Below are 23,490 nucleotides of genomic sequence, written 5' to 3'. Positions count from 1 at the left end.
TCGAAATCTGGAAACAAAGATTATTCTGAAATTATACGTATTGGAAGATATTGAAGGTTGATAAGAATTATAGAAGGTACTAGCAATGGTGCACACGCAATGCTACGGGTTTTTAAACTATATAAAACATGTCAAAAGTTCCATGTATATATACGATATGCAATATTTACATACATGCGATTCATGCCTTCTTAACCATTAACAGAACAAACTGCAAAAAATGAAAGGCAAAAACTACACTTAAAGTATAAATATACATGCGGTCTTCAAATTCATTTCTAAGTTCTACAACTGCAGCTTATTCCAAAACAACTACTTACTCGTCCTCTCCCCCCTCTTCCTCTTCCTTCATAATCCCTGTCATTGTCTTTTTGGATTTTGGCAGCTAAACATGCTCATTTTAATATTCTCTGCATCCACATCATGAGGACCCTTTTGTACCAGAAGTTGCAACACAATAATATCAGAAATCTTGCAATACAACAACACTGCCAATTTTAATGATCATAATATGCAAAGACACTGACATGATAATCTTCCAAATCAAACAATAGGGTTTAAGGAATGCACTTCAGAAAACTACATACCAAAAATGTTGATTCCAAGTTGAGCATATAGATTGGAGAGAAGAAGCTATCCACAAAGTGAATAAACGACCACGAGATATAGAAAGTGATGGTTTTGGCGTATTGGGTGATCCAATAACTAATTGAAGTTAGAATCTAAGGAAATGATAATGAGGGAAGGCAACCCAACTCAAAAAGAATAGGCCTTTACCAAAATAATTGCATATGCATATTAAATATTTAGTGGTATTTAAATCACATGTGTAGACAAAATTCTAATGATCATAACAATACATCATTTCGTTTCAAAAAAACAATACATTATTGATCATAACAAAGGTTCTAAATTCTAATGAAAACTTACATCAAAATTCGAATTAAGTAGTGTTTTAAACAATAACGATAGCATAGTAGTACGAAAATGCTCTCATAAATGAATTAAAGAATTATCGATGTTGTGATGCCTAGTTTAGGGTAAGGTATTGGCGTTAAGACTAATCAACAAAACAAATGATCAATGTTTAGAGGCACTTACAGGGATCTCACATCACAAAGATTACAGCATGAATCAAAATATACAACAAATATCACAAAAATTAGAGAATGCCCCAAAAATTGAGGCCCAATTCTCTATTTCACAGAGCAGAAAAAAAAAAATAAGGGTAACAAAATCACAATTCTCTGGTAATAAAAATTCGACAATAATATACCTCATAAAACCAACAGCCCAATTGCTCCCTCCAACGATCCAAATTTCTAAAATTCACAAACAAAGCGAATTCATAGCAATTTGACATGCTTAGTACAATCAAAATTCATAGGAACAAATAAAAGATTGAACAAACAAACTTTGCGAGCTAATTAAATATTCACACACATTATACTCACACACACTGCATACACACACACTGATTCGACACACTGCACAACATTCACACACACAGTCACACGCACACCCGCACATACTGTGTCATACGTACGCTAATTAGACACACTGCATAACGTGGTTCTCTCTTTTTAAAGTGTTTTGTATTAATTCTTTTGTGAACAGTTACTCAATAACATATGTCAATACTTAAACAAAGACGAAGTCACTCGATTTATCCTTCTAGATTGCATTTCAAGTTATACACTATACCTGAATGAATTTTTTAGATTGCATTTTCTATATGAATTCTGTATTTAGGCAGTGAACTGTTGGATATAACCAAGGTCCTAATTCCTAATCACTTCAATTGATCAAAGTGGCCAAGCAAATCTCCTCGCAGTTTGTCTTTCAAAAAATCCTACTTGGAGTAAAAATTAACAGCAGTAAGTTATAGCATAACCAGTAAATTGAATTCAACAAACATCAAACAATTTGACCACTGCACATATAACTCCATAAATTACTTACCACATCAACCTTGAGCGGTCCAACATGTCTAAAAGTCTCAAAAACTTCTCCATGTTCAGCTCTAATCACCCAAAAACACTGAAAAGCAGAGGAAAACATAAAAATTCATAAAATTCTCTACCCACGGATAAGTTAAAAATAGAAAGCACTGACCATTCCAAGAAAAAGAGTAGCCCATTATTAGTATACAAAACTCATTCCTTAGTCTCTTCATCTGGGTACTCGACTCCGTAATCTTCACTTTATTTTCATCATATTGACACACTTCGTCATCATATATCTTTTTAGAAAAACCTAAAAGTTAGACGATTCTAATCATAGAAATAGAATGAACAGTAAACATTTTCTATAAATAAACATTTCAATATGTATCAAAAAGAAATTAAAAGAGAAATAATCAATTTTTCCAATTCTTAGAACACCATCATAAGCCTAATTGGCAGAAATCAAAGTAATTACTGCGACAACTCATCCCTAATTTTAAGTTTTACAAATTTTAAAGTAGTGATTTTTCGAAAATGCCCTTAGAGGCGAAGATGGTTGACTTTCGTTGACCGTTCAAAGTCACAATTAATCTCTCAGAATAGATCTTGAAGCCGCGAAAGCTGTTTGCGAGTTCGGATTTAACGGTATAGTTACGGACATTTGAAGTCGTTTTACTAAGCTATGAATTTTAGATTGGTTAAAACTCCCACCATGTGGGAATTGTAAGCAATCAAGGTTGAGGACCGGCCCAATCATATTATTTTTTTTAGGACCAACCAGAGATTAGGGGGGAAAGGAGGGACCAATCAGGAAGGGTGAGAAAGAACCACCCTTTCCCGTCGACCCGTCCATGCTCCGCAACCTGGTTTCGAACTGGTGTGAATTCCGGCCAATCTCATCCATTTTTTAGGTGAAACTCAACCATCCATCACCTGCGATCTCTTCTACAACCTCCCCTCTACCATCTCCTCCCAAATTCAAAGGGTTTTAGGTCCAAAACTGTGTAGAACCTAACCGAAGCATCGAAGCTGGTCGACGGTGATTCCTTCCATCCGGTGAGTTCTACCACCCACAACTACCCTTAATCAACTTCCCTTGGACCTAGGAACAAGACCCAACTAGTGGTAGAGACGTTGGAACACCGAGGAAGGAGAATCAAAGTTCACCCATTTTAGGGTTCCGATGGGTTTGAAACTTGCTCCACTATTTGAGATCTTTATTTCTATAAAATTTGAGAATTTTTGGAGATAGTTGAATTTTCAAGCGAATCAAGGCGCCCGACTGCTGTGTGCAGCGACGTGTGACGGTGGCAAGTAAGTTGAGTCATCCCCTGACCTTCCTATACTAAGTTTGACACACCAATTCCATAGTTGAAGTCTGATTGATGAAATCTCATCGTTGAACATAGTTTTGATAAAGACTGCTACTTGAACATTATGTGAAATTAACGATCCGACTGTTGGATCGTCACCAAACCTTAATGCATTATAGTACGTAATATTTGAGGATATTAGAAACTTATGGATTAGGAATCTGACGTACGGATCTTCCCAAATTTGATTTGTAAGTTCGTAAAATAAAACGTTGACCGCCACTTGAATTTTGCAATTGACGGAGATCCAACCGTTGGATCGTAATGAAACTTTAGTATGATGTTCTAAAAGCATAATGTGGATCTTTAGAAGTTACGGATCAGAAATCCTTGATGCAGATCTTCCAGATTGAATTACGTAGGGTTGTGGACCCTACCGTTAATCTTTGACTGACAATTGATTTTTGGTCAATGGGTCTCAAATCATTCTAAAATGTCCTTGGGGATATATTTTAAGTAAGTTACGTGTTCTATCAATAATAATTATGAGACGTGATTGAATATTTGTTCTAGGCAATGATCATTCGTGATGCCTCAATATTCGTGCTAGGGAGTTGTTGTGCAGACCTCAGGTGAGTGGGTCTTTTCATTTTTATAGTATATATATGATTGATAGTTCCACAAATGCTTTTAGATTGATTTATGCATTTTATGCCATGTTAATATATATTTTAAAATACTATGATATAGTTGAGTTTTAGATTGCATCATGCCATATCCATATGCGAATTACCTGCATATAATTGTTGTGAATGCTTGGAAGTGCTAAGGTGAATGCGGGACGCGCATGTAAGTTCAGGTGAGTTTATGGTGTTATTTGAAATTATTGACTTATGGCTTGACTATATTTATGTTTTACCAACTTCTTCAGATAACAAGTAAAAACCGCTATCCTCTACTTTGAATTGATGGTCTAATCAACCAACCTTTGTAAATCGAGTTTCCTTGTGTAGTCGACGAATTCATAATAGTCTTGTAGACGACTATCTCACCTATTCTAGTAACGAGATTAAATTCTCCAATTATCAACAGTCGGCTTCACATCAAATTTCTCAAATATTACCTTTGTGTAAATTGGTACTTCTCCTGAGAGATGTGATTTCGTAAATGACATTCTTTTCTTTTTTTCCAAAAAAGATAGTAGTGGAAGAAAGTTGGAATTCTCACAAAGTGTTATGAAATTCAAGACAAACTTTGGTCTTGTCGACCAAGGAAAATTAGTTTGGTTTGGGATGTTAATTATGAATAAAGTTTTAGACAAATGAACTGTTGTCTCACCTTACCTTTTCTTTACACTTTTCGATGACATTGATCATTTGGAAACCCATGATGACGTGCTCTCTGGATGTTTCGGCTGTGTTGAGTTAGCATGATGAAGAATCGCTCATACTTTCCAACGGTTAAAACCGTTCGAAATGAACCATCCTATTCGTGACTGGTGTCAAGTGTTATTATATTCATTTAAAATATCGGATGACACTTCTATGTGAGAACGTGTCTAGAACCTTTACCAACCTTAGATTTCTCAAACATCTTCATTTGAGTTAAGCCAAAATTTCTGATAATGATGATGGAAGAACTAAATCAACTTCTATGATTGCACTATCGTGTATTATTCCGATTATGCAAATGTAGTCACTATTTAATGCAACAAAAGATATATGTATAGTTGAACACTTTCAGCCTGTCCTATCCCGCCTCAGTTGGAGTTCACAGGTATTGTTTTGATGTTACTTGCGAGATATCAAGAAATGGTTTGAATAGTCATAATCACTTCTTGTATATGAAGGGAGTTGGGAAATATCATCATACACTTTCGGTACGAGGTATCTTGTACATGTGGAGATGATGATGATGTTTCGATGTCTATAAATCAACTTGACAAGATAACCCATTTTCTTTTCATTGGTCCAAAGGGACTACAATTTTGACCACTTGGTAAAATTCCTTATTCATGAGATTATCAGATTTCTCGGGCGTTTAGACTAGCGTCTATTCTAATGGGGATTCCATATTCATCTCTTTGTGTTGAAATGTATTCTAGTCAATTTTGGGGTCCATGTCTACCTTACTACACTTTGTATTATTTTTGAAACAGGCAAACCATTTAGAGGAGTTGCTAGGACATTGACATTTAGTCGTGAACATTAATTTCTCAATCACCCAGCAAATACTCTGCTAAACGAATCTTAATCGTTGGTGATTGAATGTTTCACAAGCTACCGTTGTAGCGAGATGTCATACATTAATTTCAATTTCCTGGTATTCTAGATTTGTTGGACTTGTTTGACTTTCAAATTCTTGATTGTTTTTATTGGTGTGGTTTTGCTAAACTCGAGGGAAAAATTCAATATGAACCTGCTCACTATGGTGTTATGAACTGCATTGTTGGGTTATGTGGTGTGTATGTCGCTACTATATCTCACTGTGACACATGTTTCATTTCCAAGTCTTGGGAAGCCTTCTTGAAGGCCATATGCATTAAGCTTTGTCACGTATCACATTTCATCCTCAGACTAATGGTTAGTCTGAATGAACTATCCGGATATTGAAGGACATATTGCTTTTGAATATTTTACAGTTTAGCCAATTATGGTAGGCAGTTACCTTGGTTAGAGTTATGTGTAACTACGGTTACATTTCTGGTTTGGCTATGGTATTGTTTGAGCCTTGGTATAGATATTTTACGTACGGGACATGTTTGACAAATGAGTATTGCGAACAGGTATTTGAATGATCGAGATTACCATATAGAAAAATTATGATTATTGTTAATGTTACCCATGAAGGTAGTGTGTGAGCATGATTGAGACTTGGATTAGATGATGTAGATGTATGTATATTTCCCACTGAGGGGCAAGATGATAATATTGCACTCTTGGGAATTTGTTACTTGCTTATTGAGACAATGGTAAGTTGTCAGTATTGCGAGCTGCAGACCGTAATATCAATAACTTGTTCGTTGGGTTCGTTAAGCAAGTAGACAAGTAGGTGATTCTACATTAGCATTTGTATTTACTTATTTAATTAGTTATTTATTGTCTGGGCTCGACCCAAAGATACTACATGCTTATCTTCGGAGTACGTAACACAACGAGTGCGTAAGTGAAAAATAGTCTATGTTCAGTTTTAATTTTAGTACAATAACTTTATGCTATTATATGTGTATTTTGACAGGATGTTATTATACATATATAAATATTTTTGACTGTATGTTTTATAAAAGCAGTATATAAATCACTACTTTTGTATTACAAATGATTTTAAATTTTAGGGACGAAATTTTTTTAAGGTGGGTAGATTGTAACAACTCATCCCTAATTTTAAGTTTATAAATTTTAACGTAGTGATTTTACGAAAATGCCCTTAGAGGCGAAGATGTTTGACTTTTGTTGACCGTTCGAAGCCACAATTAATGTCTTCGAATAGATCTCGAAGCCGCGAAAGTATAGAAGAAAACCATTTGCAAGTCCGGGTTTTAACGGTATAGTTACGGACATTTGAAGTCGTTTTACTAAGCTATGAATTTTAGATTGATTAAAACTCCCACCATGTGGGAATTGTAACCAATCAAGGTTGAGGACTGGCCCAATCATATTATTTTTTAGGACCAACCAGAGATTAAGGGGAGGGGGAAGGAGGGACCAATCAGGAAAGGTGAGAAAGAACCACCTTTTCCCGTCGACCCGTCCATGCTCCGCAACCCAGTTTCGAACTGGTGTGAATTCTGACCAATCTCATCCATTTTTCAGGTGAAACTCAACCATCCATCACCTGCAATCTCTTTTACAACCTCCCCTCTACCATTTCCACCCAAATTCAAAGGGTTTTAGGTCCAAAACTGTGTAGAACCTCATCGGAGCACCAGAGGTGCTCGACGGTGATTCCTTCCATCCGACGAATTCTACCACCCACAACTGCCCTTAATCAACTTCCCTTGGACCGAGCAACAAGACCCAACTAGTGGTAGAGACGTTGGAACACCTAGGAAGGAGAATCGAAATTCACCCATTTTAGGGTTCCAGTGGGTTTGAGTGAAATTGGAGCCTTTCCCGACCAAATTGGACTTCGTCATAGGTATAAAACTTGCTCTACTTTTTGAGATCTTCATTTCTATAAAATTTGAGAATTTTTGGAGATAATTGAATTTTCAGGCGAATCGGGGCGGCGACGCTTGAGCCGAGTCATCCTTTGACCTTCCTAAGCTAAGTTTGACAACCAATTCCATAGGTGAAGTCCGATTGATGAAATCTCATCGTCTGAACATAGTTTTGATAAAGACCGCTACTTGAACATTATGTGAATTTGACGATCCGACCGTTGGATCGTCACCAAACCTTAATACATTATAGTACGTAATATTTGAGGATATTAGAAACTTACAAATTGGGAATTTGACGTACGGATTTTCCCGAATTGGATTTGTAAGTTCGTAAAATAAAACATTGACCGCCACTTGAATTTTGCAATTGGTAGAGATCCAACCATTGGATCATAATGAAACTTTAGTATGATGTTCTAAAAGTATAATGTGGATCTTTAGAAGTTATGGATCGGAAATCCTAGATGCGGATCTTCCAGATTGAATTACGTAGGGTTATGGACCCTACCGTTGATCTTTGACCGACGATTGATTTTTGGTCAATGGGTCTCAAATCATTCTAGAATGTCCTTGGGGATGTGTTTTATGTAACTTACATGTTCTATCGATAATAATTATGAGACGTGATTGAATATTTATTCTAGGCAACGATCGTTCGTAACACCTCGATATTCATGCTAGGGAGTTGTTGTGCGGACCTCAGGTGAGTGGGTCTTTTCATTTTTATAGTATATATATGATTGATAGTTCCACAAATGCTTTTAAATTGATTTATGCATTTTATGCCATGTTAATATATATTTTAAAATACTATGTTATGATTGAGTTTTAGATTGCATCATGCCATATCCATATGCATATTACCTGAATATAGTTGTTGTTAATGCTTGGAAGTGCTAAGATGAACCCGGAACGCGTAGGTAAGTTCGGGTGAGTTTATGATGTTATTTGAAATGATTGGGTTATGGCTTGACTATATTTATGTTTTATGCAACTCCGACACTGTCGTACAGGTTGCAATAATAAGCAACTCCGATATTGTTGTACAAGGCAAAATTGCCCTTACTAACTTACCATTTTGTCCGTCAAATTTTAACCCTTGATGGGGCAGCCTCTTCATTTTCACTCCCTAAGGTCTGGGCTTATATCAAGAAATTAACTAAGCCCACCACATACTCAACTTTAGAATAGATAATGCTCAGAAAGCTATAGACACAAAAGGCAAAAAAGAAGAAATTTAACCTTGTAATTTGTTGTCTGTTTTCAAATTTGAATGGAAGTGGTTCTTCTACATCTGTTTGTGTTTGGACTCTGAAGGCATGAAGCATAAAAAAGATTCAAATTATGAGTTGCTGGAGTCAGAAGAGAAGTAAGGAGGAAGTACTCCCATCCCATCTCATGAACTGAATAATATGCAATCTCCATATCTTGACTTGAAAACCAAGGGGAATTGATTATTTTTAATGAGTGCTCATTGGAGACACATGTGAGTTCGTGAGCACATTGTCTTATCTTTTTTCTTCAAACAATGTGGATCTTGATTGAATTACAAGGAACTTGAATGCTAAGGTGGTAGTCTGTCAAAATTATCAGGCATAGTGATGCGGTAAAGTTCACCTTGGCATTCCCGTTAAATCAAAATCTATGAAGTTTGAGGGTTTTGGTTGCTAGAACAAGCAGCTTACTTGATTTGCACCGAACCAAACCTAGCAGCCAATCCTTATTTATTGACCATCGTATCGCTGTTGAACAACAAATTTGCTTCAGTACAAGATGTACAAGAAGTTGTTTGATATAGGATAGCATAACCAACTAATTGGCTAGGTACCAATGTAAGATGTGAGTGTCAAGGAGAATGACTTCTAGTTCTCATCAATCTTGTACCTTGGTTTTAAGTTATCAAGTTGAGGAGATTTCGGACTTAATGGCTGGGATTGAGAGTCCTAACAAACATGCAAGTTAATCAGATAACCTTATCATGTTTTGACAAGAGTTCATAATGGAATAGGACTGTAACCCTAATTGATGTAGCAATCCGGGTATTAGTTGATAGGCCTAATACCTAGGATCGTTTGGCTATATATTGGGATGTCCCTGCACTCACAGCGCCATCCTTTTCCTAAGCAAACCCTATTCTAGCTGGATATAGCTGCTGAGTGTAGAAGACTTCCGATATCTCTTGTACTGATGTCGAGCACTTCTCCAGGTAAGTCATTCATTGTATTTACGTATGCTTGTCATCGTGTATATGTGATTCTATGCATGCAGTGTTTAAAATTCCAACATGTGGTATCAGAGCACACACTGTCGTGTTTAGAATCCTTTCAAGCACGAGCAAACATTGATTAATTGCACGATCCTGACATAAGACTTCCGCGCATAAAGCCGATACAGTTATCAACTATTATATGACAGACATCATGTTTAGAATTATATATATATATATATATATATGTGTGTGTGTGTGTGTGTGTGTGTGTGTGTGTACATGTTTTGCAAATTCTTCTCCAGGAGCACAAGCTGTGTCCTCAGATTTCGAAGAATCAAACTACTGTCAATACATGATATGATAGTCGAATTTTGGATCATGACCAATTTCAACTCAAAAGTGTTTGTATCATGATTCAAATTATCAGTTCAAAATTGAACAGAACGATTAAACTGATGATGAATATGTTTTAAGATAATTCCAAAGAATTCTAATATTCAATCATGTTTAATTGGTGTATAAGTGAGATACAAAATTAAAATTGATGCAATTTTATCTGCTCAAAAGTGTTAAAATTGTATCTCTAAAGAGAATTTTGTATTTTGGTTATGCAAAATCTAATATAATCAGTCTTGCGATCCAAAGATGCGACTGGTATTATGTTTTGATGCCATTAATTGTTCATATCGTGAACTCTTAATGAAGAACTTATGAGAACAAATACTAAAGCCTATGTCACTTCTCCAGCTATGACTTCTCTTAACTTCTCCAATATTGAAACGCTAACTGGATCCAACTACAAAAGATGGAAGGATAACATGGAGATAGCCCTTGGTATGATGGATTTCGATTTGGCATTAAGGGAAGACAAACCTGCAGCAATAACAGCTACAAGTACAGCAGATGAAAAGCTAAAGTTTGCTCAATGGGAGAAGGCAAACAGAATGGCTCTTATGATTATGAGGAGGGCCATGACAAGCAGTGTGAAAGGTGGCATACCAAAGAGTGATAGTGCAAAACAATTTTTTGATGCAGTGGGAAACAAATTTAAGGAGTCCGAGAAAGCTGAAACGGGGAATTTTCTCACAAAACTGACATCCATGAAGTTTGATGGTGTTGGTAACGTGAGAGAACACATACTAAAGATGTCAGACATCGCACAAAAGCTGAAGGAACTTGAGCATCCAATTACAGATCAGTTTCTAGTGCATATGGCGTTGAATTCACTACCTGCGCAATATGGTCAGCTGAAAGTGTCATATAATACTCAGAAAGCAACCTGGGACATTGACGATCTGATTTCCATGTGTGCTCAAGAGGAGTTGAGATTATCAACTGACAAGGTGGAGACTGTGAATCTTGTTCACACTACTGCAAAGGGCAAACGTGTTGCTGTTGATCAGTTATCTATGCCTGCTGGTAAGCAGAAGAAAATGTTACAGTTTTCTTCTTTTAAAAATGCTAACCCCCTTAATCGATCTCAAAAGTTTAAAGCTAATTCTGAAGAACCAAAGCATTGTTATTTCTGCAAAGAAGTTGGTCATCTAAGGAAAGATTGCACTGGTTTTAAAAATTGGCTTGTTAAGAAAGGTAATGAAATCAATGTTTATGTTTGTTACGAGTCAAATTTGATTTATGTTCCTCCTTTTACCTGGTGGTTTGATACTGGTTGCTCAATTCATATTACAAATACCTTGCAGGGATTCACAAACCTAAAGGAGAGAAAAAATGAAGTTTACAATGTTTTTGTTGGGAATGGGAGCAAGGTTGCAGTCGAGTATGTTGGCAGTGTCTCTTTAAAGCTTTCTTCTGGTTTTGTTTTGTTTCTAAGTCCAGTACTCTATGTACCTTCTATGAGAAGGAATTTGATTTCAGCTTCTAAGTTAGTTAAATCAGGTTATACTTTTATTGGAGACAATGAGAGTGTAAAACTTTTTCATTCGAATAAATTAGACACCTTGCTTGGTTATGCTTTACTTCACAGTGATATGTGGCAACTGCAGTGTGACTATTTACATGAATGTTTCACAGTTTATCACATTGGTTCCAAAAGATTATCTTCAACTGAAAACTCTCATATACTTTGGCACAAAAGGCTCGGACATATATCCAAAGAAAGACTTATGGTTTTAACTAAACAAAATCTCATTCCAAATCTCGATTTTCTAAGTCTGCCAAACTGCATTGATTGTTTTAAAGGTAAAATGACCAACATCAGGAAATTAGGATCCACAAGAAGCAATCAGCTCTTAGAAATAATTCATACAGATGTGTGTGGCCCTTTTCCAAATAAAACAATCTGTGGGAACTCCTATTTTGTTACATTCATTGACGACTTCTCTAGATATTGCTATGTCTATCTAATATCTGAAAAATCTTCTGTTCTTGATTGTTTTAAAACATATAAAACTGAGGTAGAAAACCAACTAGAGAAAAATATCAAAATAGTGAGATCGGATAGGGGTGGTGAGTATTTTGGCAGGTTCACAGAAACTGGACAACACAAGGGAGCTTTTGCATATTATCTTGAAAGCTCGGGGATCATTGCTCAGTTACCACTCCAGGGACTCCACATCAAAATGGAGTGGCAGAAAGGAAGAACAGAACCCTCAAGGACATGATTCGATCCATGTTTTCAAGGTCTACACTTGCCATTTTCCTGTGGGGAGAAGCACTTAGAACAGCCAATTACACACTCAATAGGGTTCCAAGTAAGTCTGTCAAAACTATACCTTTTGAAGCTTGGACAGGAAGGAAGCCAAGCTTTAATCATTTCCATGTATGGGGTTGTAGAGCTGAAGCATGTTTTTATAACCCTCACGAAAGAAAGTTGGACCCAAGAACTGTTACTTGCAGGTTTATTGGGTATGCAGACAAGTCCAAGGGTTTTAAGTTCTACTGTCCAGACTCCCACACTAGAATTCAGGACACAAACAATGCCAAGTTTATTGAAGACTTGGAAGAAGAGACAGTACATCACAGCACTTCTGAATTCGAAGAAATTGAAAATGAGGATGGTCAGCTCTCTACACCATCTGATGCATCGTTACTTGGCACTCAAGCAAACTGGATCACTCTCCCAATTGTTTTACCAACTTCTTCATCCGTGAATACTATGTCCTTTTCAGAAACTGTGCATGCTTATGGTCCTGAACCTCAAGTCCCCGAAAGCCAAATTCCTGAGGCAGTAGCTCCACCATTGCAACAAGTGCAATTGCCTCTTAGGCATTCAAACAGGCAAAGAAAACCGGTGATTCGACCTGATTTCGTGTATTTACAAGAGACAGAATATGACATAGGAGATGATGATGACCCTTTAACTTTTAACCATGCCATCAATAGCTCACAAGCAGACCTATGGCATGCAGCTATGGTTGAAGAACTTGCAGCTATGGAGAAAAACCAGCTTTGGACCTTGGTGCCGTTTTCAGGCAATGCTAAGCCCATTGGTTGTAAATGGGTGTTCAAAACCAAAAGAAATGCAAGGGGAAAGGTTGAACGACATAAAGCTAGACTCGTAGCTAAGGGTTTCACACAAAAGGAAGGAATTGATTATAATGAAACCTTCTCACCAATATCATCCAAAGATTCCTTGAGGGTGATCATGGCATTAACAGCCCATTTCAACTTGGAATTACATCAAATGGATGTAAAGTCGGCCTTTCTCAATGGTGTTTTAGATGAAGAAATCTTGATGGCTCAACCACCAGGTTTTGAGGAGAAAGGGAGAGAGACTATGGTTTGCAAACTCAACAAATCAATCTATGGTTTAAAGCAATCATCCAGACAGTGGTACATCAAATTCGATCAAGTGGTTTCTGCTTTTGGTTTTGAAGAAAACAAGATTGATGATTGCATATATCTCAAGGTCAGTGGCACGAAATTCATATTTTTGGTCTTGTATGTTGATGATATTCTCTTAGCAAGCTCAGATTTGAGTCTTCTACACACAACTAAGACCATGTTAACCAAGAGCTTTGAAATGAAAGATCTTGGTGAGGCGCATTTCGTTCTTGGCATTGAAATTGAGAGAGACAGATCTAAAAGGATGCTGAGGCTGTCTCAAAAATCTTATATTGACAGAATCATGAAGAGATTTAACATGGAAAAGTGCGCAGGTGGCGAACTTCCCATAGCAAAGGGTGATAAGCTTAGCCTGGATCAAGGCCCTAAAAATGATCTCGAGAAGAATGGAATGAACGACAAACCTTACGCATCACTTGTTGGTAGCATCATGTATGCTCAAGTATGCACAAGGCCTGATCTAGGGTTTGCAGTCATTGTTCTAGGTCGTTTCCAATCTAATCCTGGTACTTCTCACTGGACTGCAGCAAAGAAAGTACTAAGGTACTTAAAAAGAACAAGGAACCTTGCACTGGTGTACCAGGAGGTTGAGAAGTTGGAAATGGTGGCTTATTCCGACTCTGACCTGGCAGGCTGCATTGATGATAGAAAGTCTACGAGTGGATATGTTTTTCTCCTTGCTGATGGTGCAATTTCGTGGAAAAGCTCCAAGCAAAAGGTGATTGCCTCTTCAACCATGGAGGCTGAGTTTATTGGTTGCTACACTGCCACCAAACAAGCAATCTGGTTGAAAAATCTCATTATGGGACTGAAGGTGGTAGACTCAGTTGAAAAACCGATAACTATTTACTGTGATAACAAGGCTGCATTTTTCTTCTCTAAAAACAACAAGAGGTCCATTGCATGCAGGTTAATGGATATCAAGTACTTGCGCGTAAGGGATGAAGTCAGAAAAGGGCTGATCAACATAGTACATATTGGAACAGATCTTATGGTAGCTGATCCAATGACTAAAGGCTTACCAGTGGGAATGTTCAAGAAACATGTTCACAACATGGGAATGCGAGAGGATTTTGATTCTGTTAATGAGTGGGAGTAGTAAACCCACTGTGTTATGTGTATGTTTCCTTTCCGTTTAAACTGGATGCTTCCATAATGTTTTGATTCTCATGTTACGTTATAATAATGATATGAGCCATACTTTTGTATGAGGCTCAGTTCAGGAGTTGAATTCTGATTATCAACCTGAAAACTTCGAATTTTGTCAAACAACACAGTGCTTATGGTATAGGTATTGGTAATCATAACGCGCACATGTAGAAGAAATTACATACTGCGTTTATGTTTCTATACTCGAAGCCATAAGTGACAGGTTGTTAAAGGTGTAATTGCAGCTTTTGGGGACTTGTGATCACCTCAATCTTAGCCCATGTAATATCATTCTTCTTGGACACTCAAGTGGGAGAATGTAAGATGTGAGTGTCAAGGAGAATGACTTCTAGTTCTCATCAATCTTGTACCTTGGTTTTAAGTTATCAAGTTGAGGAGATTTCGGACTTAATGGCTGGGATTGAGAGTCCTAACAAACATGCAAGTTAATCAGATAACCTTATCATGTTTTGACAAGAGTTCATAATGGAATAGGACTGTAACCCTAATTGATGTAGCAATCCGGGTATTAGTTGATAGGCCTAATACCTAGGATCGTTTGGCTATATATTGGGATGTCCCTGCACTCACAGCGCCATCCTTTTCCTAAGCAAACCCTATTCTAGCTGGATATAGCTGCTGAGTGTAGAAGACTTCCGATATCTCTTGTACTGATGTCGAGCACTTCTCCAGGTAAGTCATTCATTGTATTTACGTATGCTTGTCATCGTGTATATGTGGTTCTATGCATGCAGTGTTTAAAATTCCAACAACCAACACTTATATGGAGGGATTGACAGCTTTTCACGTTGTACTTTTAACATTTAGCATTGTAGAGAAACGAGATTAGGTAAGCTTCAAGGGATTAGGTTTTAAAGGAAACATTTATTTCAAGCAACTTTTAAGCTGACATGCATCTTTCCTGTATGTCCTTCCCTGACCGTAAACCCAGATATAATAGCAAATGTATTGAGCTTGGTCATGAATGTGGAAATGAGTGATTCATGTTTCAACTTAATGGTTCCTGAATGTGTAATTATTTCTGGTGCATTTCAATATCCTCATGTGCATTGGTTCCTGATTTTTTTCAAAATTTTTTTGTGGGTTGTTGGCTTTTCTGTTTAGAGATTCTGGGCTTAAGAATCTGTGGCTTGGGTTTTGTAAATTGGATTTCTTTTTGCTTGCAGTAAATTAGTAAAATCTGCCATTTTTTTCATGCTATATGTTCCAAGAACTTTGAAATTACTTGGGAGGTTTCTAGAAATTCTTTAGCTCTTGGGGTAAATTGGAGTGTATATATTAATCAAACTACAACCATATCCAATCATCCCAACAAAATGTTAACCAACAGGCATTTTACTCCACCCATTAAGCATTGTTATAGGTACGAGAAAATCAAAATAAAACTCTTTGAAGGCTCTAATAAATTTCACAAATACAGTAATAAGATAATACAGTTTCCATACGGTTTTTAAATGTCGCTCTTCCACCTCCACCTTCTCCCCCCTTTTCTTAATGGATCACTAATCCCACATTCTACAGTACATATACGTATACATACACATATACATACATATACATATATATATATATATATATATATGTGTGTGTATTGTACATATTTGCTTTTGAGTTTTGAGGAAATCTCTCCGGCATTGAATTTAAGGAATTTTATCGATTTGTGTGTGTAGAATATGACTTATTTTCCATTCGTTTTTGTTGCTAAGAACACATCAGACAGAGAAGAAATTAAAATACCGATTGGTCATTACTTAAGCATGTGCAAAATCATTCCAACTTTCATGGTTATTGGTCATCGGATTACCTGTGCATTACACTGTTAAGAGCAAAGTTAATTGAGTGTCCTCACTCATTCAATATGTTGTCAAAAGTGCAATTTCAGAAATTTCGTACAGTGGACAATAATGTTGGTGTGAATCCTATCAAGGGTTTTATCATGTTATAGTTACAAATCCTTGAGTGATTTAGTAGACTACACATATGACTTGAGGTTTTACATGATCTGAATGCATACATTTGATTTTGTTATTCTCTCTAATTTTTCGAATAGAAACTTTTATTCTCTCTAATTTTTTGCTATGTGATGTATCCTTGCAGGTGAACAACATATGTGCCTTTCAGAAACTGAGGGCCTCATCTCAATGATGCACTTAGAATATTCCATCAGATGGGTGTGTTATATAAATGTACACCAAACTCATTTTCCTACGATTATCTCATGCATAATTCTTCAAGCCTCAAAAGCCTCAAAACTTTCACAATCAGTTTGGATTGGCTGATGAGAAAATGGACTCAAGTTTGAATATTTAGCTCAATTTAACATGTAGTTTAGTGGGAAAAATAAAAATAGATTTTTGCTTATAACATTATTTCTCTTATTTTAGCTAAGAAATTTGGAGTAAATGAGTTTGTCAATCTGAAATACAATGACAAACCTGTACACAAGATGAAAAAAATCATGTTATTTTTAGTAGATGTTGCCTCTATACATTAACATAGAGGGTCCAGTTTTATACAACCTTCTAATTTATTAATTTGATCTTTGAAATCAATAGGTTATTGCTGAGATAACCACGGTTGAATTAACAGGAGGATTTGTGCATAGGCAATCCTCTAAATCAGATTCAGCTATATGCCTTAAATACGCCATCCTTTAAGACTTTATCACTAATAGATTGTCTTGCAACACCTCCCTTTCTTCTTATGCTATAAGAATTTAGGATTCAATTTTGAATCTCTGTGCAGGTGTATTTTTGCCACATCACCAACAACTACTCCTACACCTTAGGGATAATTAAACAACCACACTCTCAAATCCATATTAAAAAATCATGTAATTGTACATAGTTAGGTTTGATGGTGCATATGCTATTAATGTAAATTCAATAGAATATAGATGAAACAGAAAGATTTATTTCACCTTATGGATTCAATTCTTATGAGTGATTTCTAAATAATTTTTAAATTGTGGGTTATGATTTCAAAACTCACAACGGAGCGCAGACATTTTTGCTAGTATCTTACTATTTGTCAACAAATTAACAAGGGAAAAATAGAGTTGGATCTTCAAGTTTCTTAGTTTGAAGAGCAAAGAGTATGAAACTATTTCTCAAAAAAAAAAAAGAAGGTTATAGGCCAACCCAAGAGAAGGCAGAATAACCCAAGTACACTTAGAGAAAGCTAAAATACAAAAGCCCATCCCAATAAACAAACAAATAGAAAATAAAACTCTAATCTCAATCATACAAAGAAGAGCAGGTCCCGCTATAGCAGCCACTGACCTAGCAACACTAGATAAAACGACCTAGTAGTCAATTCGAACAAGATAGAACCATGAGCACACCAGAGCCAGATTTTGTCACTGAAAACACTGAACTTAGAGATAAATGAGGCCAAGTTCCCTTCACCAAACCTTGCAATTATATACAAACAAGTAACATATGGATAAAATGTGAGGCTTTGACAGAAGTCGCAGAACACTTGGTCACGAAGGGAATCCAGTAAACTGGTTGGGGGGGGAAGGGAAGTGAATAGATAATGAGGAAGGAAGGTAGATGGAAAAGGTGGGAGGAGATGGAGGTTTGGGTTTGAATAGGCATGGCCAGAGGAGAGGGAGGGTGGGAAACAAAAGAACATAAGGAAGACAACCAAGGAAAGGGCATGGACCCCAAATCTGAGACAAGCTTAGGGAAAATTTAAGACAAAGCTCAAGGACGACTGATAAAAAACTCAGAAGGAAACTAAGAAAAGAGAGGAAAGGAAGAAGCGGAGAGGAGGAGGATAAAAAAAGGGTTGCCACTGACACCCAAGCCAAAGGCTAAGGCTGGCGGCGAATGTGTTTCAGCAAAGAAAGAGCTTTTTTCTAAAGAGAGAAAGTTAGAGAGATTTTTCCGTGTAACGTAATCGTTGGTATGTTGTGGAAACCTAACCCAACTCAACCCATCTAATCCACAACTCAAAAGGTTCACCAGGAGTAGACAAAGTCATGTTCTTAATTGAGGTTCAGAGTATGGAGTATGATTCTCTCCCCTCTTTTTTCCCCTCCCCTTCCCTCCCTACCTATTTGAACAATCATGGTTAAGCCACGTCAATATCTTATATTAATTTTTTTTTTTTTTTTTTATAGAAAGGGAAAGACAAAATAGAGAATGTGAGAGGAAATGATGGAAGGGGATGGAAAGAAGAGATAAGAGAATCCAAGTCCTCACAGTAATTGATGTACATGACAACATGTCACATCATATTATTGTCCCTTAAGAGGTTCTTATTTAAATGGCTTCACAATTGGTTCACCTTTCATCTCGAATCCTTTACCAACAATGTAGGTGTTTTAGAATTTATATTGAAGGGTAATGCAGGGGAAACTAAATTTATACACTAAATTTTGTAGACTAAGGGCTGGTTTGGTATTGCTATGCTTTGAAAAAAAGCTACTTCTGTTGTGCTGTAAGAATAAGAAGTTGTGAAATAAAGTAGCAGAGTGTTTGGTAAACTTTTTTGTAAAAGTGCTTTTGAAGAAGAAAAAAAAAAGCAGTATTGTAGTGTTTGGTAAACTTTTATGTAAAACAAATGTGAAAAAAAAGCCAGTTTTTCAAAGTTGGGTTTTGCAGCTTCTTATTTTTGCCTTTTCTTCACTCAAAACTGTGAACAAAAGCTAAAATTGAATGTTTACCAAACACAAAAACAGCTCCCAGTTTTTTTTGATACCATCTTTTTTCAGAATCACCTCAGTACCAAACTAGGCCTAAATGACATGGAAATCAATGATTGGATCATTACTTAAGTATTGATTACTGTACTTATTTTTTATTGGTGATACATCATTTAATTTGCAAATTTAGGATACAAATTTAGCCTATCTAGTATTACTCTATATTTAATAATGCATTAAGTGGCATCTTGAAATATACATGTAATGTCAATTGTCAATACAAAATATGAATTGTTTGGGTTTGGGATTCAAAATGAGGGTTCTTGTTTTTTGGGTTAAAAGCCTGAAAGGTAACAAATGTGACTTAATTTAAGAGAATCTTCCTAGTCAATTATTTTCCAAACAAATTCACTTCTTTATAAGGAGGAATATAATAGAATTACACAAGGGGCTATACAAGTTAAGAAAATCATGTTACTTAGTACTACGGTTTAGTATTATTCATCTTCACTTGTAAGTAAGCATTTTTAGGTTTCATTTTGGCAAAAGGTGAACTCGAACTAAATTATTATGGCTAACTCATTGTGAGGTTTAGCCGACTCATCTATTCTTTAGTGTAAATAATATCCAAGGTATTAAAAAATAATGAAAATTCTAATCTACAATAATTAAATTAATCCCAATTTAGTTGGGCTGACGTGAAAAACTAGTTTCTTTAATTACTCTGTATTCTTGTGCAGTAACTGACTTCTCCCATGCAATATTCTCTCGCAATCGCTATCTTCTCACGTGGATAGCATGTGACTTTAGTCTAGTTATTCAGATAGCAGAATTGTACCTCGATCTATTAATTTGAAGGCATAGTCATCCTAACTCGGAACCATATCACTCCCATATTTGATGAAATAGGATGAATTGAGACAGTATTTTATAATTACGTAATTATCTTGAATTTGTTAACTATTTTTTTATTTTCCAATACGCTGGAAGGGACAACATTTAAATCTCTTACATTCACACAGATAGGTACCATGTGATCAATTTCTTTGAGTTCATTGCTAATGTGTTAAATGTCCCAATTCCAAACATGCTTTTACTTCCTCCTTTTCGGCCCGAACCAAGAAATCCCTCAGATATGTATGATGCAAAATGGATCTTGGTCTCAGGATGATCACTTCTCTATTAGGAATCACCTATGGCGTTGGCATATACAGCCAAACTTAAAACTGATTACATTAAGGAGTGAGTCATGAGTGTGCCTTAAGAATGTTTAACATCTCTTTGGTTTCAACAGCATTGCAGAAATCAACATCTTTGATCAATAATTATACAACTAGAAATACAAAGGCATCAATTTTTTTTCCTTTTCATAAATATAGGATGGAATGGAAGCCCACTGAAACTACATAATTCTGTTAAATAATCCAACCAAGTCCACAAACTTCTACAAATTCACACAAAAAACTGAAAAATATAAATAATCAGGACATGGGAACCCTGAAAATTTATTAGAAGTCCACAAAGTTTTAACATTTCATTTTTTTGAGTCCTGCAAGTCTTTCTCCTCAGCCTCCATCTCCCAGTCTTCAGTTATTGTCTCCAATACAGGACATGTTGAAGTCTTGTTGTGAGATATCAAAAGGGCAGGTGCAACCTCAGTCCAAGAACACAACAATCTCATCCGCATCTGCTTCGCCATTGGATTAGCTGCTTAATTTCAAGCTGAAAGATGGAGAAGTGGCTTTCTAATTAAGTGCTTTTCGGTAAAGAGATAAAGAGAAAATGGGGTTGTAGCTAGTACCGTGTTGAGGGCGTGAGATTTTGGGTTGAAGGGAAGGCAGATGAAGGTGGCTTTTTATAGGAGTTGAAATTAATCATAATAATGTTGGCGACAAAAATGAGTGAAGGGAAATTACACCAGAAGTTGCAAACTAAAGTAGGTCTTACAGTCTCACCGACTAATTATAAGGCATGTGAGGGACATGGAAAATGTGGATAAACAATTCTAATTTAACATGTTTTATGAGTCACAATTATAAAATTTCTACCTTGAATCTTAATGGCCAATCTATGTGGTGTCCACTCTCCACCAAAGTGCTTTAATTCATACGTACAACAAAAGCCTGTTCCTATTTATGTGTGCGTTAATGTACTAAAAATCTAGGGGTAAATGATAAAAAATTACTTCAATTATGGATCGAACGATATTTTCATACCTTATCTTTTAAAAATGACAATGTCATACCTAATCTTACGAATTTGGTCCAATGTCAGACCTCTGTCAGTTTTTCTGTTAATTTATCTGTTAAGTGCTGATATGGTTAGAGACGGAACCCACTCACTAATCCAACTGGATTAAAAATTAATTAAATATATTTTTAATAATTAAATATTAAAAAATTAAAAATAAAATTATTTTTTATATAAAATTGTGGGATCCACCTCTACAAATCCTTCCCCACCCATCCCCCCAACCTACCTTCACCACCCTCTCTCTGTCCTCTCTCTCTCTCTCACCTCTCTCTTCTTTCTCCCTGCAACCTGCATCCCCAAAACCCAGAAACCCTTCCCACCTGCCCCCCCAACCTTCCTCCACCACCCACCCTCTCTCCTCTCTCTCTCTCTCTCTCTCTCTCTCTCTCTCGCTCGCCTTTCTCTCCTCTCTCTTTCTCTGGGCAACATGCATCCCCAATCCATTAGTAAATATCCATTTCGCATTTCGCACTACAAAGTCCCTTAGTACAAATTTATAATCTTATGACATGAATACTAATTCAAGCGGTATTAGGTTAGACATTTTCCAATTCCTTCAAATTCCTCAGAAATTCAGTGTACGGTACACATTTTTCTCTATATATACACACAGCAACGCTAGCGAAGAACTAGGTGATTGACACCCACAAACCACACAAACCCTAACCCCAAAATCAACCACAACTGAAGCAAGGTCAAAATGGAATAACAGATAAGGAGCTGGAGATTGGGAAGAAAGAGTGAAGGAGTACCCTACGGGGCATGCGCTCGATGGAACGTATCTGGTTTTTTAGGGTGAAGGACTTAGGCATCTTTTCTGGGCCCAAGATCGACTTGGACCAACGTCCTGGGTTCACTCGCCGCTTACTGTAGCCACCGTGAGCCATGGCATTACCTTTCCAAATAATCTCAGAGATTAGAGAGAGAAATGGAGTATCTCTGATTTGGGGCTAGGGATTAGAGAGAGAGAATGAATGTCTCTAATTTGGGGGGTGGGTTCGAGTGAGGATACGGGGGTGGGGAGATAGGGTGTGTCTGATTTGGGAGTGAACTCTGGTGGGGAGAAGGGGGTGGGGAAGACGAACTAGGGTTTTTTTTTTTTTTTTTTTTTTTTTGGGTGTACATGAACAGGGACCAGCTCGAGGAGCTACGCATGAAGCCATCGTCGGCCTCCTTAGCATCGAAGAGGGTGATTGGTAGGTGAGGGCGGCAGTTTTGGTGGTAAATGAAGGTTGGGGGAGACGGGTGGGAAAGGTTTCTGGGTTTTGGGATTTTGGGGATGCAGGTGCCTAGAGAGAGCAAAGAGAGACAAGAGAGAGGCGAGAAAAGAGAGGGTGGATCCCACAATTTTATATAAAATAAATATTTTTGTTTTTAATTTTTTAATATTTAATTATTAAAAATATATTTAATTAATTTTTAATCCAGTTAGATTAGTGAGTGGGTCATGTCTCTAGCTACGGCAGCACTTAACAGAAAAATTAACAGAAAAACTGACGGAGGTCTGACATTGGACCAAATTCGTAAGATTAGGTATGACATTGTCATTTTAAAAAGATGAAGTATGAAAGTGTCGTTCAACCCATAGTTGAGGTAATTTTTTGTAATTTACCCAAAATCTAATCATTTTTAGTTTCTTTTGCTTCTTACAAACAATAATAATAGAAAGAAAAAGTTTACTACAACAACATTTGATAGAATATAATTCTTCACTCGAGAATCACCCCAAACACAAAACCAAAGAAAACGAACCCATCCCTAAACCTTTCAACCCGGATTACTCACTTTGGATCGGTCATTAACTACATCACCAGTAACTTAACTTCGAAATCTTCTCTATAGTTACCTTTTGGGTGATACTATCCACATACCTCTTTTTACTTCTTACAAACCCTTTGTTATAGCACCACCCTTACCATTTCTTGTAAAACAAGTATATACTTTTTGTAATTTGTATAAGATTTTTTTCCATAATAAGAATT

The 23,490-nt window shown here is 36.6% G+C and overlaps 1 protein-coding gene across 1 annotated transcript; it reads left to right on the top strand.

Moving 5' to 3' along the window:
- Positions 1-9,608: 9,608 nt before the first annotated feature.
- Positions 9,609-11,408, top strand: LOC148697494 (uncharacterized). Its single transcript, XM_088691998.1, has 3 exons — positions 9,609-9,627; positions 10,378-11,220; positions 11,331-11,408. Exons 1-3 carry the CDS (start codon positions 9,609-9,611, stop codon positions 11,360-11,362), a joined length of 894 nt encoding a protein of 297 aa, XP_088548124.1. The 3' UTR covers positions 11,363-11,408.
- Positions 11,409-23,490: the final 12,082 nt, after the last annotated feature.

The sequence above is a fragment of the Pyrus communis genome, chromosome 4 (genome assembly GCF_041283825.1).
Source record: "Pyrus communis isolate YQ-2024b chromosome 4, ASM4128382v1, whole genome shotgun sequence".
Taxonomy (NCBI): Eukaryota; Viridiplantae; Streptophyta; class Magnoliopsida; order Rosales; family Rosaceae; genus Pyrus; species Pyrus communis.
Note: the sequence above shows the minus strand (reverse complement) of the source record. Positions and strands in the feature narration are given on the sequence as shown.